We start from the raw sequence: 17,882 nt of genomic DNA, 5'->3' as shown, positions 1-17,882 counted from the left end.
CCTTGAGGGTGCTGGGGTTTCCTTAAAGGGACACGTAACCTGGGAAATTTCATAGAAGGCTCCAGATCACATGGTGCTTCTGGGAAGGGAAGGGGAGGGACCATGTGCTCACAAAGTCCTGGCTTTGTGGGAGCAGGAGGGGCAGCTGAGGTGTGGAACTAAACCCACCAACTCCTTTAGCCCCCCATCCTGCTGTTGGAAATTGTCCTGAATTGGAAGTACAGCTTTTAGTCAGACTGGAAGCAGTGAGGGGTGGGGGAGGAACATGTTTTCCAGCAATAAGAAGCTACATTTCCCTTTGCTCTTCATATTTAGGTTAAATTAGATTTCCTGCATTTCAGAGCAAGCCGAGGCTCTGATCTGTTCTGCACTTAAGTGATTACATACTATGAAGTGTGGCACATGACTTGAAAATACGAGATGGAATTAGGTAGAACATTTAATCTTGCCAGCACGCTATAAATAACGACACAGGAGCTGAAACTGAATACTAATACACCACTTTATAACACAAGTTACACTTCAACCATTATGAACAAGTATCATGCCATACACTGGTTGACTTACACTGAAGAAATTCACCACTCCTTAGAGAGAGGACAGAGTTTTCCATTCCCCCCCCCCCCCCCGCCCAGTTTCTTGCTTTGTTCAAATGGTTGGCCAGCAATACTGCAGTATCACTAGATTAGTGTCCAGTCAAATTAAACTTGAAATACAACTTAATTCCCCTCCTCCATTTAAACATCTTAAATTTCTATTTCTCTAATAAGTCTCTCTTCTCTATTTGGCAAAGGTTAATCACCACCCCCCACCCATCCCCATAAATAAATGGTCCAGAAGCCAATATGTTTTGGGATTTTTTTAATTCACTGTGCATTAAGTGAGGTTGGCAGGGAGGTTCACCTGTCTGGAGACAGAACTCATTCACCTACTCAGCAGAGGAACTCAATTTTAGGTCTAGCACACCAAAATGGTGGCTTTCACTTTCTCTGCAAGAGTGGTGGATGTTTACTTCAGTGATTTAGAACGCAGAGGACATTACATGAAGAGGGATGTAAACATCTGATCTGAAAGAAGTTTACACTTCCCAGTTTATCTCAAAGCAAGAAATCAGAAATGTTTAATTTTTTAATAAACCAGAAAGAAATCTCAATTAAGCAGTATTATAACCAGAGGGCCACATTTCGCCCTCGGTTGCTCTTGTGCAGCTCCATGCACTTCAATGTGGCTGTACAACATGAATGTTGGACAGAATATAATCAAAAGCTTTAACATAAATACTATGAACAAATATATAAAACAACAGGAGACTGAAAAGTTGAAAGGGAAGTCAAAACAAAAGCAACTAAAGTCAACACTAATTCTACAACCACTGTTACTGACGACTAGCAGTTCTGAAGTTTTGCTACATTTGTGTGTTAAGTGACAAGTTTCCTTCTTGTGTTCAAAGCCTGAACCATGTCATGGCTGTTAAATCCTGTTTCTACAGCAACTGTTAGTAATCTGCAAACTTGCTGCCTGAGCTGCAGAATAATTCAGCCTCCCATCCTGAAGCGCAACTTGATTAGGAATGCAAACGGCAAATAATGTAATTACATTTTCTTCTAAGGATGCCAAGGATGACTACAAATCATACCAGCAACAAAGCCTCAGTCCCTGAGAACAAAATCAAACAATTGATAAATAATGCACTCAAAACAAAACATCCTAATCTGGGTCTGATACACAGGCAAGCCAGAGAAGCACATTTTATTCTCTATTGTGAAGCTAAGTCTGCAAGATAATATAAATGAAGAGGAAATGGTGACTATTTGACCAGCTTTAAAATATTTTCCCTCTTGTGCTTCAAGAAGTGGTCAGTTAGAGGATCTTTTATTGTCTGTTCTCCCCCAGACATCCTCTAACCCACCTCTCCACTATACTTTACACACACACACACACACACACACACACACACACACGCTGCATCTTCCTAAACATACAACAGATTTTCTTCACTGCTCAAATATCAGAGGACAAAAAAGTTCAATAGCTAGAGGTCAAAGAAACTAAATGGTGGCATTTTATAGATATGAGACTACAAGGCCCCTTCCCAGAGTACACAGTCAAATCTGCACACCTGAAAGTGAACTGCTCACGTCAGGATAAAAGACTCAACACCTGGAAGGACAAGGTGGCCGAGGCGATATCTTTTACTGGACCAACTTCTGTTGGTGAAAGAGACAAGCCTTCGAGCTACACAGAGCTCTTCTTCTGAAAGTCAGTTGTAAAGATATTCGCCGTTGGATGCTACTGCTGTACAATTTCACAGGGCCAGACTGATTCCCCAGTGGGTTAGCTCTGCACAGGGACATGCAAGCATCTACTTAATGTTTCCTTGAAGTTCTTGCTAGCAGGCCAGGGCAGGGTGTTGATTGGTCTTCTCCTTGGCTGCAGCAATCTGCTTGTCCAATTCCTAAACTCATGGATTCCAAATAGTCTACTGAGGTTCAAGGACACCCAATACAGGGGATCTCTGATACACCCCATCTTCCAGCTCTCCCATCCCACACAAATAGAGGCTCCCCAGGACCTAGAACTACCCCTTAAAGGAGGGTTCCAAACTGTGGAAAGGAAGCAGTGTAAGCAAGAGTGCCCTGTGGGATTTTTTTGAAAGAGGGCAAAGACTATGCTGATTCTGTGGCCCACCCCCAATACTGCTCTTCTGTCCCCTCTCCACAGCACAGAGGATTTCTGCAGGGCTGGAACAATGCAGATGAGGTGCCACTCCCCCCAGCTCCATCCTTTGGGCCACAATTTGCTGCATCTCAGCCCTCCCCACCTAGGGAGACCAGTTATAATACACAATACACAGTGCAGAGGCCAAACAGCTTTCTCTCAATCCCAGAGCTGCAATTCACATTCTCTGCAGGTACACTTCTACCCTGATCTAACGCGACCCGATAGAACACGAATTCGGATATAACGTGGTAAAGCAGTGCTCCGGGGGGGCGGGGCTGCGCACGCCGGTGGATCAAAGCAAGTTCGATATAACGCGGTTTCACCTATAACGCAGTAAGATTTTTTGGCTCCCGAGGACAGCGTTATATCGGGGTAGAGGTGTATCTAGCTGGGAACACTTACATATACACTGGAGGCCAGTTTGTGCTACTTTCTACCTAGCATTCAGAGCACAGGAATTCTGTTAATCTCAGACAATGGGCCAGCAGCAGCATACTCTGGGAAGAGCTTTTCTTGGAGAAGCGGACAAAGCAGCCACTGTTTCCCCTCTAGCATCATGATCCTCACCCTGGTTTCCCAAAGGTTCCACAGCATTTCCCAGGGGTTCTTTTAAAGCCCGTGATGAGGAGGGGAGAAGCAGGTGGAAGCTTTGCAAAACTCTGTAGCTTCCAAGACTGAACACTAGTGTTCAATACGGAATTATTTCCACAGGATACATTTTAAAGCACTTTCTGCTAAGCCTCATATCTCCCCAAATGCGCCAGCCTATAGAACTGCCACAGGTGATTCTGCGCTAGGTCCAAACATTTCTAAAGTCAGAAAGACAAAAGTGATCATCAAGGAAATCAGGACCAACTTCTTAGACATGCAGTCCAGTCCACGCAAGCTCTTGAACCATGGCAAGACAATGGTATACCGGGAACACAATAGTATTTTTATTTGCAACATGCTAACAGGGGAGGCTGCAATCTGCTTTGTTTTATGCAAATCAAACATGGCTCTTTGGTTCCTGACAGATTGTCAAAGTTTGGGTGGCCCGGCACAGATATATCAAACAATAAATAGCAAGGGCAGTTTTATGTTAAGCAGAGGACTTAATGTTTTTAACTACAACAACTCAGATGTCATCTGCAAGAGGCAAGACAGCTGAGCTGTAGGCGAGAAATGTCTTTACCTTCCATTAGATAATTACATTGCAACAAAACGACTGATCAATTATAAAGCTACCTTCTTAAAAGCCCTGGGGGCGTAGGTATGGTGACAGCTTGACTGTGACTAATTTCCTATATCATGTAATACCTTGTAACTTGGATTTAAAATGGGGGGGGGGGGGGGGGGGGAGGGGGACCAGAATGAGCCAGACCATCTGTTTCTTCTTTACAAGTGATAAAAAGTAGTTAAATTAAACCCTAGACAAAAATCCATAGCCAGATGATTTTCCGCCAGACCCTCCAGTGGTTTGCAAATTATATTATGCTTCAAGACAATAGTCCTTCAAGTTTAAGTAGAGGTCTCCATCAAGATGCAGCAATGGTGTAATACCCCCCCACCCACCCACACATGCTTACCTGGTATATAGTTGATTCCACAGTCTATTACTACAGCACCGGGTTTAATCCATTCCCCTTTTACCATTTCAGGTTTACCAGCCGCAACCACCAGGATATCAGCTTTACTAACCTATCAAAATAACTCTGCGTCACTACAGCAGATACAAAGCAGGTCATTTTTGGTTTACTTTTAGTCATTTGCATTTTCAAAAAAGCAACAGTGTCCCCAACACAAAACAAAAATCCTCCCTGAAGCCCAGGGATGGGTGGGAAGGAAATATTTCTATGGCTACTTTGAAGACATTGTGACTGTGAATTCAGAGGCAGGGAGTTAAATTAGGAGCACCTGAAGGTCACCTTTCCACCTCATGCTGACTCTATTTGATCTTTATAACCATTAATCTTTGTTAATGCAGGTCAGAGTTCTATCTATTATTATTGTTGGTATTACAATAGCACACAGAAGCTCCAACCAGGAGGGGGACTCCATTGGGCCTGGCACATACACTGTACAGACATATAGTGAGAGAGAGTCCCTGCCCTGAAGAGCTTACAACCTAAACAGACAAAGGGGGCAGAACAGAGAAGCTAAGTGACATGCTCAAGGTCACATAGCAGGTCAGTGGCAGAGGTGGGAGTAGAATCCATGTATCCCAACTCCTAGGCAAGGACCCTATGTACCAGCCCATGTTTAACACTATTGTACATTCATTTTCTTCTCCTCAAGTTAACCCATACAGTTTCCTACAGCAGAGCTGTTCTTTTCAGAGTAGGTTGGGTGGAGAAACAGGCAGAACATCTCAGAAAGCCATCAGCCATACCTCCTGCACATGCCTCTAAATCAACCAGTGTTAGCAACCCAGTCTTCTGGCTCAAATCATTATTATGGATTTATTCTTTTAACATTCAGGAGGTCGTAACACAAAACGCACTGTAATTTGGCATTACCACTCACTTAGACCATATTGATACGTCTGGCAGACCTGGTCAAAGCTCTATAGTTAAAGATGCAAACAGAAATCGATTATGAGGGTCATTTAAATACTTACTTTACCCCATCTAGTTTTTCATAGGAAGTAGTTATCTTTTTGATTTTTCTTTATATTAAAAGGGAGAAGATTTATATTTGAGATTTTATTAATACTTTGCACTTAAACCATTAATAAGCCTAACAACAACCTTGTGAGGTTGGGTCAGTTTTGTTATCCCCTCTTTAAACACCATAGGAATACCCGAGTTCTGTTTTACAGTATCATAGAGCACTGCAGCTTTTCTGATCTGTGTTACATTCATACACATCCACTCTTTTGCTTCATCGCTGAAGCGTGTCAATTGTCTGGAAAAATCCAAGTAGGTGGCAATACAGCCACCACACCATTGCTGTGATTTACTCTTGCTGTTGAGCAGGAAAATGGGACCAGTCTCATGAGCAATTTTAAAGACCTCTGTGAAAAGCTTTTTTGAGAGTTAATCTTAATGGCGGCTTCTAAAGTACAGGCTTTTGCAAACTCATTTGTGGAAAGAGACAGGCATGTGTATATATTGTACAGGGTCTAAATAAACACCCTGTCCTTACCTCCTCAGCCAATGCTGCAGTTTTTGTGTGGCAAGTGGTTACAGTTGCATGGCTCCACAGTAGAAGGTCATGCATTGGAGCACCGACTATCTTACTGCGTCCAATCACCACTGCTTTTTTACCAGCAATTTGGATGCCTGAAACATAATAAGATTCAGTTTTAGGTTAGCAGTCCAAACAACCTGGGCACATCCCAGCTGCCAATTAATTCAACTTTATTCTAGAGCCATTAGTCAGCATAGATCCAGCCGTGCTCTTAGGAAAGTCACAATTAGTCATCCTGGGCTAGAAAACACAGCTGTCTACGCGATGGGGCTTTGAAGGTCAAGAAGTGGAAGGTGGAGAGCTTTAAGAAATCTTTCCTAGTGGGGTGGAGGGACAGAGGAAAACTAGTGCTTTTGGAAAAGGCTATAATATACTGTACACTAAGCATAATTTTTCAGCTCATGAAGGGACTGACACACAATGTACTCATCAATAATGAGGACAGGACTAAGGAGAACCATCAGTCCCCCCAAATATACTTTAATTACTTACCTGTCTGTCTGATAAGCTCCATGCATCCTTTGGGTGTACAGGGGATGAAGCAGTCTCCAAGGTCACCTCTGGACAGTTTCCCAGCATTGATGCTAGTTAACCTAAAGTATATGAAGGGAGGGGACAATGGTATGAATGTGCCAGGAATAGGATCTTAAAGTTACACTAACTGGGAAATGATCAGTTTCCATAACACCAATATTTATATATTTTAAAGTTATTTGTTAAATTTAGAATCATTACTTTAAGCGGATAGGTTTAAAAGAAAGAGAGCAAGTTGTATGCTAAAACAATTACCCTCCAACTGCAAAATCAGCTTACCCATCTACATCCTTTTCAGGTGTAACAGCATTGGTCACTTTCTCTGTACTGATGGATTTATCTGTATCTAGAGGCAATTGTACTATAAATCCATGAACTGCAGGGTCTTCATTCAAAACAGTGATGCACCTCAGCACCTATATATTTAAGGTGGGGAGAGGATAAAAACATTAAGAATTATAAATTTAAACAAGTCTGGTGCAAGTACTTGAATGTTGCATTATCTGGCTGGATATAATTTGGGAACAACACACAAATACAAAATGTTTAGTTCTCCCATATAAAAATATAAATTACTTGTGGATTTGTCTTTTCAGAAACATCTAGATTAAATTCTTTAAAAATTTGCAGCATTTGGTGATCTCTATTCTTTTTGCATGAGTCACCCCTTAAAGGCAAGTGTTTCTTTATATAAAAACATAGGTCAAAGAAATATACACACATTTTATCTTTTTAATACCAAACCAAAATTAAGGGCTTCTTAACGAGACTGACCAAGTCACTTACCTCAGCTTCTGTTGCAGTGTTTGGCAGCTTAATGTGATTGGCATTGATCCCAATCTGCAAAAGAGAGAACTCAGAAGTGATCTGGTTTTCTAACTGACGTAAGAGGCAATATGTAAAAACAGCATGGCAGTTCTCTCATTCCAGCCCAGGCTTGTGATAGAATCCATCATGCTTTCTAGTCTGACCGAGGGACAGGCAATAAAGTCCTGTTACTCAGAAGTACATAAGCCGAAGAGAAGATCAAGATTAGTACCCCACCTAATTAACTTTTCTGTCATTGTTTTTATTGCCCCATACTGTAACATAGGTTACAAAACAAAGAGAATCTCTAGTTATGGGATGGCAATTCAGCCTGATAGCAGCTGCTATACTAGCAATGACAAAAATGACACTGCTCTGGAATGCTAGCAAAAGGCAACAAGACATCAGCCATCATCTTGGACAACAGGAGCCAATTTCCCCTTCCACAAGGCAGGGTGTACTGTAGCATATAAGTATCAGTTGGTAGCCGTGTTAGTCTGTATCCACAAAAACAATGAGGAGTCCGGTGGCATCTTAAAGACTAACAGATTTATTTGGGCATAAGCTTTCGTCGGTAAAAAACCCACTTCTTCAGATGCATGGAGTGAAAATTACAGATGCAGGCACAAATATACTGACACATGAAGAGAAGGGAGTTACCTTATCAGGAACTGTAACAAACAAAAGCCAGTAGGAGAACACTTCAATCTCCCTGGACATTCTATAACAGATTTAAAAGTCGCCATACTAGAACAAAAAAGTTCAAAAACAGACTTCAAAGAAACTGCAGAGTTACAATTCATTTGAAAATTTAACACCATTAATTTGGGCTTAAATAGGGACTGGGAGTGGCTGGTTCACTACAAAAGCAATTTTACCTCTCTTTGTATTGACACCTCCTCATCAGTTATTGGGAGTGAACCACATCCACCCTGGTAGAATTGGCCCTGTCAACACTGGTAAACTCTGTAAGTGTAGACATACCCCTTGTAAGGTAACTCCCTTCTCTTCACGGGTCAGTATATTTATGCCTGCATCTGTAATTTTCACTCCAGGCATCTGAAGAAGTGGGTTTTTTACCCACGAAAGCTTATGCCCAAATAAATCTGTCTTTAAAGTGCCACCGGACTCCTCGGTGTTTTTGTAGCATACAGTGGCTGCAGGGCAATGAGTTGAAATAAAGCAACTGCAGGTGTACGCCTTCATGAGGTATAAAGAGCAGGAGTCTAGGGGTTCGCTAGGCCAGAGGACAGAACAGTGCAGTGGGCACATGGAAACTAAGAGCTTGTCTACACTATAAACATTTGCACCAGCTAACTACATTGATATTGCCAGAGTAAGCCACACCAGTGCAAGCCCCAGTTTATATCAGTGCAGCTTGTCTACATTAGGGGTTTGCAAAGGTATAGCCATATGGAGGGCTTTAAAGGCATGTTTTTATTACCGGGTATGTGTGGGGTGGGGTGTATAATACACCTCTACCCCGATATAACGCGACCCGATATAACACGAATTCGGATATAACGCGGTAAAGCAGCGCTCTGGGGGGTGGGGCTGCGTGCTCTGGCAGATCAGCGCGTCTGGCTCTGACACGCTGCTCTGAGCGGCGTGTTAAGGGTGGGAAGTAGGCGGGAGGGCAAGCGGGATGAGGAGGCGAATGGGGAGGTGAATGGCAGGCAGGAGCGGGGTGAGGAGGCAGGCAGGCGGGAAGATGGCGAGCAGGAGAGCGGCAGGCGGGCGAACGCAGGGAGGTGCACCAGACAGACTGTGAGGAGACTAGTGGGGAGGTGAGCAGAGGGCAGGTAGGTGGGGTGAGGAGGTGAGCAGTGGCTAGGTGGGTGGGAGCGCTGGGTGGACGGTGAGGAGACTAGTGGGGAGGCTGATTTGTCCCGGACCCCGCACCCCTCTAGGGACGGCTCCGACACGCTGCTCTGAGCAGCGTGTTAAGGGTGCCGGGCCGGGGCTGAGGGGTTAGATAAGGGGAAGAGGGTCTCGGGGGGCGGTCAGGGGACAAGGAGCCTTCCCTACCCGATATAACACAGTTTCACCTATAACGCAGTAAGATTTTTTGGCTCCCGAGGACCGCGTTATATCAGGGTAGAGGTGTATTTACGAAGAAAATTAAAGTTATGACCTAGGCATTACCTCAGCAGCAGCCTTCAGCTTCATACTAATGTAGATATTTGAATCATCCCGATCCCCAACCTAGAGGGTGAAAGGACAGAGACAAATCACAATGGAAAGCAGAGCTACAGACAGACAGAAATATATATCTGAATTTGAATGACTGTTCTTTTGTTCAACTGTAGTTATATTACAGGGACAGCGTGACTCAAGAGTCTTCCTATAGCAAAAGAATACAGCCAGACAGAGCTAATGGGAAATGTCCTTTTAAGTGAAAGATAGGTAAACAGTTTGGCTAATTTTCTAAGTAGCAGCCATTTATGGCTTTTGAAAGCCTTTAATATGGTACATTCCAAAGCAGAGAAAACTGCCCAGTCTCTTTCCTGAAAAAGAAAGATCTAAAATGTATTAACATGACTTGCAAGCACAGACATAGCTTTATACCCAATAGCACTGCCAGGATCTTTCAGCCTTATTGATCACTGATCAGAAAACAGCAACTTCCCATAGTGCAGAACACGCTATGTAGAGTTACTGGCTACGAAGCACAGTTTAAATATAAGAGAGTTTTTGGACTCACGAATTATCAGAGGCTAGATCTGATGTGAACCACTGCTCTGTATGCAGTGAAACCAACAACAATTCCACACTAAAAGAGTCACCAGATATTTGCTTCCTCTAATTGAGGGTAGAGGTCCTGAGATGGTGAGGAGACAAGAGAAGTCACTCTTGACCTCCTTGTCTGGCAGCATACAATACTGATATGTGCTCATGTCAAATTTCCACCAGAGTCAGAGCATGCAGGGAAGAAACCCCACCATCAGAAAAGAGCAAGATCTAAGCTCAGATACTCGGCTTCTATGTCAGTTCAAAGTAGGAGCTCAGATTACATACACACAATTAAACCTCTGGTCTTCACTTCACTGATGATGCCCCTCTCGACATGGCAAACCTTGTCGCTGCACATATTTAAGCAGCATCTCCCTTGCCTGGCTACTTGTATGCAAAACACACTAATATATCTGCATGTCCTTTAGTGTTGGAGCAATGGCTCAAGATCCTGACTGCACTGCTCCTGGGGGCTTCAGGAGGATGTCCATACTGGGAGAGATTCACCGCTAGCCGAGTGATCATATATCAATTCTGAATTGAGCTCATTTCATATATGAAACACCCAGTTACTTGATTAAGGCCATCAGGCAAGTTGGGCCTATTTAATATACATGAAGTCTAATTATGTGTGTATATTAGGCTGTCAATTAATCGCAGTTAACTCAAGTAATTAATGCAAAACAAATTAAATAGATTAAAAATAGCCATGATTAATCACAGTTTTAATCACACTGTTAAACAATAACAGAATACCAATTTAAATGTATTATAAATATTTTTGGATGTTTTTCTACATATTCAAATATATTGATTTCAATTACAACTCAGAATAAAAGTGTACAGCGCTCACTTTATCTTATAACTTTTGAATACAAATATTTGCACTGTAAAAAAGATCAACAAAAGAAATAGTATTTTTAATTCACCTCATTCAAGTACTGTAGTGCAGTAGCTCTGAACCTTTCCAGACTACTGTACCCCTTTCAGGAGTCTGATTTGTCTTGCATACCCCCAAGTTTTGCCTCAATTAAAAACTATTTGCTTACAAAAATCAGACATAAAAATATAAAAGTGACACAGCACACTATTACTGAAAAATTGCTTACTTTCTCATTTTTACCAATCATTATAAAATAAATCAACTGGACTATAAATATTGCACTTACATTTCAGTGTATAGTATATAGAGCAGTATAAAATCATTGTCTGTATGACATCTTTGTTTGTACTGATTTTGCTAGTGCTTTTTATGTAGCCTGTTGTAAAACTAGGGAAATATTTAAATGAGCTGATGTAACCCCTGGAAGACCTCTGTGTACCCCCAGGAGTACGTGTACCCCTAGTTGAGAACCACTGCTGTAGTGCAATCTCTTTATTATGAAAGTGCAACTTACAAATGTAGAATTTTTTTTCTACGTAACTGCACTCAAAACCAGAACAATGTAAAACTTTAGAGTCTACAAGTCCACTCAGTCCTGCTTCTTGTTCACCCAATCACTAAACAAACAAGTTTGTTTACATTTACAGGAGATAAATGTAAACAAATAAGAAGCTATCCCCTTCTTATTTACATCACCTGAAAGTGAGAAAAGGCATTTGCATGGCACTGTTGTAGCCGGCGTTGCAAGGTATTTACATGCCAGATATGCTAAACATTCGTATGCCCATTCATGCATTATAAAAAATATTTTAAAAAAAGTCAAAGCAAATATTTGTAATAAAAAAATAATATAAAGTGAGCACTTCACACTTTGCATCGTGTTGTAATTGAAATCAATATATTTGAAAATATAGAAAAACATCCAAAAATATGTATAATAAATTTAAATTGGTTTTCTATTATTGTTTAATAGTGTGATTAAAACTGCAATTAATCACTACTATTTTTTTTAATCTTGTGATTGTGATTTTTTAAAATAATTTGACAGCCCTAGTGTATACATATATATGGGTGCGTTTTTATGGATTTTCAAAGGCATATATGGCAGCAAGGTGCCCCAAGCTAATGGGCATTGGGCATTTTATGCCACTTGTTTCTTTCAAAATCTCCACTGACAGTTTTCCAACACCATTGTGCTGTAAATAACCAAAGCCAAGCACAGAATGTAAGAGAAAGTGACGTGAGACACAAGCTTGTAATTCTTGGTATCAGGTCATTACAGAGCTGCCAGGCTTCAGAAAGCAGGATGCATACTCCAGCCTAATTTGTCAAAGAAAGACTCCCTGTAGCAAGAATAACATCAGGGAGAGCTGGCAAGACTCCAGTAGACAACAGGGCAAACTCCAGAAATGCTGCTGCCTAATGATTGGATTACAGATGGCTAACTCTGCTCCCCACATAAAGCTGTAACAGGCAATAATTATTACTTGTATTACTGGAGCAAAACCTGGCAGCCCTATACAAAGACAGTGTCCCTGCTTGGAAGAGCCTGCTGTCTAAAGAAAGGTGGGGGGCATGGAAACAAGGAAAATGGCCATGGTGATGAGTGGCACTTGTCTTGATTTTTATCAAACTATATCCCCAACTCCCACAGCTGGCTAATTTCTTGTAGAGAAGCTACATCAGCAATGGATCTTAAGAAGTGTATTGTTTGGGGAGCAGCTTTGCAGACCAGCTTAGGAAGGGCATTTCCATGTAGGGGCAGAAGGGAAGAAAATGTGGCGGTGGTAGTGGGAGACATGAAGAAATAGAAAATGCCTGTTTTTAGTGCGGGAAAGAGAATGTTCAAACTCTACTTTCAGTGTAAAGCCTGAGATTTTGTTCGTGAACAAAATGGTCCTGTATAGTACCCAATATAACCTAATGAAATGGAGATAAATACATGAGAATCTACACAGATCAGGAAGAGTTTCCCTGCCCACCTGCAATTAATCCCCCTGCACTGTTAAATCAAACAGCTGCAAGACAGATGGCTCAGGAGATTATTAATAGATATGAGGTTTTGCAGCTGTAAAATGCCGTTTGCTAGTCTATGTGAAACAGGCTGGTGGCACCAGTCTAGTAAACCTACCATAGAAACCACCATCACATCTAGCATCCTTGTAAGTCTCAGCGAGGCCAAGGACTGAATGGACCATGAGGGCTGAATTTCTCTGAGACAATGCAGGGCTGAGGTACATCAGTGGGGAATTCTTCACTAACAGGCGTGTGGCAATTCTCCATAAAGGGCCATATTTTCAGGGTTTAATGTATCCACTCTACACACACCCACATCATATATCATTTGAAATCTTATTTTATGTATGTTTAGATGAGATATGATGTGGAGCTGTCAAATGGTGCCCTAAACCTGTAGGCAAAGTGAAACAATGGTCCCCAAAATAAAGTATCATTTTTTGCAGTTTCAAATACACTGCAACATTACTGACTACAGATTTTTACGTTTAAGTTAATTTGAACACCTTAATGTGGTGTTTATTGCTCAAAGCTATCAAATGACAATGTATTAAAAGACTTTCATTGGCATTGCATAGGCAAGTTTTTTTCCCCCAGAAATGATGACGCTGTTTAGCATGTGGCGAAAATGGCAAATATCAACATTTTGCAATATATTAAGATGACATGTTTTCACATTGCATATTCTTAGCTGTCAAAGTATCTACAAGGGATTAGAATAGTTTTCTATATTTTCAATTGAAATTTGCTGACCAGATCAGTCTCACACCGTAGGCTGAGCACCAGCAGTAGATTGCATGCCCACAGTTTGTACTGCATAGTGGGTCGATATAAAGGTACGTGAATTCCTGGTAATGCTTCTCCAGTTATAAGCTTTTGTATACACAACATAGCAGCTAATCTGCCTGGCAGAAGGTTTTAATTAGTAATTGCCTATGCATACAGTACTAGCGTTTGAAATAGTATAGAAACTAGTTTTTAAATTAGTGTCACTTATCCACAAGTCAGTATCAGTGTTAGAGATGACAATACACAGCTTCATATTGGGCTTCAATAAAAGTGCTTGATAAACAAAAATGGCATTTTTGATACTAACATAGATCTAATTTGTATCTAATTTAGCACAAGTCTTATACTTGTACAAAATGAAAAATGGTGGTAGTAATGTTAACAATATACTTGGCGATTTTACCTCTACAGAGAAGTTAGAGTATATGAAGACATGGAGGATACAAGCCCTTTAAGGCTTACATCAAAAAGAAAAAAAAAAGACTCTCCACATAAAAAAAAAGTAAAAAATGTGTGATTTGTCAATAAATTCAAAAGCATGCAAAACTGTCAAAAGCCACAGAGCTGGACAGAAGTCTGTGATGCTGGCAGCAGAAGCCAGGAGAGATGAATTGTACTGGTGGCTACTGGATGAGTTTTCTCGTTGATGTGCCATCAACACCCTAACATAGGAGTTGCTTTCAGAAATACACAATATGAATTGAGCACGTCACAGTTGTGCTGAACCCAAGAAAGAAAACAGACTCTGAATCTGATCAGAGAGCATCATGGTCACCTGCTTCTATAGCCAGCGGAGCAAGCATGCCCTCCAACTACTGGTTCTGTGGTACTGTTTGCGTGAGAGAAAACACATACAATATAAGACAACACTTCTAAAAATAGAAACATTTGAGTAAGCAACCAATCTAAGAGATGCAGCCCTTCAACAAGGAGATGATGACATGTTGCGCAGACATCTGTGGAAGACCTGATTGGCAAGGATGCAGCTTACCACTCAACATGCCTTTCTTCCTACTCGAGGGAAACAAATCTTAAAGCAAAACCATCTAGTTACACTCCAACAATACAGCCACCTTATGACACTGCATTTTATCAGCTGATTGAAGAGATAGATAATTATCCTATGTATAACAAAGAAGCTCTTCTCCCGGCCAAGCTGCTACAAAAATATAAAGCCCTACTTCATTCAGATATAGAAACTACAAGCTATTCCAGTAGCAAATTACCGGCTGGATTAGAAAACACTATGGCCTGCAATTTCTTACCATGCACAGCATGGACAAGGCTAGTCTATCCGTGTGCTATGCAGTGCAGTAACACTAGCTGATGCTATCCAAGCTGCTAATAATCTGAAGAATGAACTTAAGTCTTCCAGATGTTTGGGGGATGTTCTTCTGGCGAGTGAGCCTGATAAACAGCTTTCAAATTAACAAGTGGTTTTGTACAATTCTGCTTCAATCCTTCAGTCTGGAACAGCCAAAATGAAAGTGTCAGGATGTTATCTGAAGCCAGGTGATTGCAGTGTACAGAGGTCAGCTACTTTTGTGCCCCAGTTGGTGAAGAGGTTTGTACTTTGGTTGACAGATAAAGATAAAGAGGCAGATAATTCAGTCACCCTCAGTAGGGCTTTATATTGAACCCTCAGCAAGTTTGCAGTTGACACTAAGCTGGTGGGAGAGGTAGATACGCTGGAGGGTAGGGATAGGATACAGAGGGACCTAGATGAATTGGAGGACTGGGCCAAAAGAAATCTGATGAGGTTCAACAAGGACAAGTGCAGAGTCCTGCATTTAGGACGGAAGAATCCCATGCACTCCTACAGATTAGGGTCCGAGTGGCTAGGCAGCAGTTCTGCAGAAAAGGACCAAGGGGTTACAGTGGACAAGAAGCTGGATATGTGTCAACAGTGTGCCCTTGTTGCCAAGAAGGCTAACGGCATTTTGGGCTGTATAAGTAGGGGCATTGCCAGCAGATCAAGGGACGTGATCATTCCCCTCTATTCGACATTGGTGAGGCCTCATCTGGAGTACTGTGTCCTGTTTTGGGCCCCACACTACAAGAAGGATGTGGAAAAATTGGAAAGAGTCCAGAGGAGGGCAACAAAAATTATTAGGGGGCTGGAGCACATGATTTATGAGGAGAAGCTGAGGGAACTGGGATTATTTAGTCTACAGAAGAGAAAAATGAGGGGGATTTGATAGCTGCTTTCAACTACCTGAAAGGGGGTTCCAAAGAGGATGGATCTAGACTGTTCTCAGTGGTTGCAGATGACAAAACAAGGAGTAATGGTCTCAAGTTGCAGTGGGGGAGGTTTAGGTTGGATATTAGGAAAAACTTTTTCACTAGGAGGGTGGTGAAGCACTGGAATGGGTTACCTAGGGAGGTGGTGGAATCTCCTTCCTTAGAGGTTTTTAAGGTCAGGCTTGACAAAGCCATGGATGGGATGATTTAGTTGGGGATTGGTCCTGCTTTGAGCAGGGGATTGGACTAGATGACCTCCTGAGGTCCCTTCCAACCCTGATATTCTATAATTTCTAATAGAAAGGACTGAAGTTCTTCATACATAACATTTAAGATCCTTATCAGGTCCTTGGAGTGAAAGAGAAGAGCATTCTGTGTACAGTGTGTGCAACATAACAGTCTGATTGCTAGAATTGACAATAGCAGAGGAGAGCTCTTCAAGAGATAAATGAGGGTGGACAAGGACAGAGACCACTTCTGTAAGCATTCATTTCAAATCCCATCAATTATCTCCACCCACAACGTTCATTCCTGTGACATGACAGCTGCTCTTTATGCTACTCAATTTGAGATTGAAAAATGCTTCTGACCGGACAACTTCAATTTTTCACAAGGGCAATAGAAGACACTGCATTCTGCCAAATATATAGGCCTGCACTTTTACTCATGCTAATATTCCCATTTGGGGTTGCAGGATGGCTTTTATGTTTGGATGGGTGCCATGGAAAAGCCAGACTACAGCTTGCAGAATTTTGTTGCATTCACAGTAACTAAACTTTTTCATGTTAGATTCTCTTTCACATTCCCAAGCAGCAAGAACTGAGTCAATCACCCAAATACTCTTCACATCATTAAGTTGATTTCTGATGCAACAACCTATGTTTGTGGGAATTATAAGAGCTGGTGTACCTTGGGGGTCATATAAGGTAAAAAGACATGAAACAGAGTCTACTTGTGAGGTTTGCTATTAGTAGATAATACAGGGATTGTGTAGCAGTCTATACTTGTGAAGTGTTTCCACATTAAAAGAAGGATAATGAAAACAAATCAATCCAGATTGAGGGGGAAGGTCAGAGGGGTTGGGAATGACTTTTCTTGGGCACCAGTAACAGACACACAGATAATCACATTGCTATATTGTGTTCAGTGGGAATTTTTGTTTTAAAGCATTATTTTGCTGAGTAGTTTCAGGTGAAGACAATCAGTTTTCCATGGTCTTACAATTAGCATTATAGAGCAAAAGGGCTTTTTCTTTTTTGTTTTTGTTTTTAAAGAAGGCAACAATACCTGCAAAATTGCAAGCCCTGGTCTGAATCCAGGGACTCTCTCCTTCATCTGAGCAACTTGAGTCTTCAGTCTCTCTCTTATTTGCCTGGAGTGAGAGGGGTGAAAAAACCAGAAATTAACCAAGAAATTGGGCTTTTGAAAATCCCACCCTATACTTCTACGTTCTCTCACCCTCACATCAGTTGCATGGCACTCAAAAGACACAGGAAAAATAAAAAGGTTTAAAGCATGTAACTGAAATTGCAGACAGTCACCAGGGCGTATTGACTCCCTACCCCAAAATGTACGATCACACCTGTCTGCAGCCCACTCCATTCAGTACCTTACCAACCTGTTTCATGGGAGAGAATGATCAGAATAGTCTAAAGCAAGTCAAAATATAAGGAGGTTTCTAAGGCCCAGACCCTCAAAGGTATTCAGGTAACTAACTTAGACAGTAATCAATGGGAATTAGGTGAGTATCTGGCCTAAGTGTACAGCTACTGGTAATAAGGATGAGTACCCCAGTTACTCATGACTGCCAAGCTACCAAGACCAACAACAAACTTCATGGCCTAGGACTTTAGTCCTTCATCCAGATGCTGGGGAAAAAATTTAAGGTTTCAGTTTACAGCTGATTCATGTGGTATACTCAGGGTTTTGCTAGGCCTGCCTAGTAGCTACTTCTCACTAAGTATACGTTTATGATCAATCCACATTT

The 17,882-nt window shown here is 41.6% G+C and overlaps 1 protein-coding gene across 1 annotated transcript in view; it reads right to left on the bottom strand.

Moving 5' to 3' along the window:
* Window positions 1-17,260, bottom strand: part of MTHFD1 (methylenetetrahydrofolate dehydrogenase, cyclohydrolase and formyltetrahydrofolate synthetase 1) — a 58,296-nt gene extending 41,036 nt beyond the window's left edge. Inside the window, exons 1-7 of the mRNA XM_065402495.1 lie at window positions 17,183-17,260; window positions 9,379-9,438; window positions 7,213-7,266; window positions 6,706-6,842; window positions 6,385-6,485; window positions 5,848-5,984; window positions 4,290-4,401 (exon numbers count right to left, since the gene is read on the bottom strand). Coding sequence (XP_065258567.1) covers window positions 4,290-4,401; window positions 5,848-5,984; window positions 6,385-6,485; window positions 6,706-6,842; window positions 7,213-7,266; window positions 9,379-9,438; window positions 17,183-17,230 — 649 coding nt within the window. The 5' untranslated portion in view covers window positions 17,231-17,260. The remainder of the gene's footprint in view (window positions 1-4,289; window positions 4,402-5,847; window positions 5,985-6,384; window positions 6,486-6,705; window positions 6,843-7,212; window positions 7,267-9,378; window positions 9,439-17,182) is intronic.
* Window positions 17,261-17,882: the final 622 nt, after the last annotated feature.

Source organism: Emys orbicularis, chromosome 4, assembly GCF_028017835.1.
Source record: "Emys orbicularis isolate rEmyOrb1 chromosome 4, rEmyOrb1.hap1, whole genome shotgun sequence".
Lineage (NCBI taxonomy): Eukaryota > Metazoa > Chordata > Testudines > Emydidae > Emys > Emys orbicularis.
Note: the sequence above shows the minus strand (reverse complement) of the source record. Positions and strands in the feature narration are given on the sequence as shown.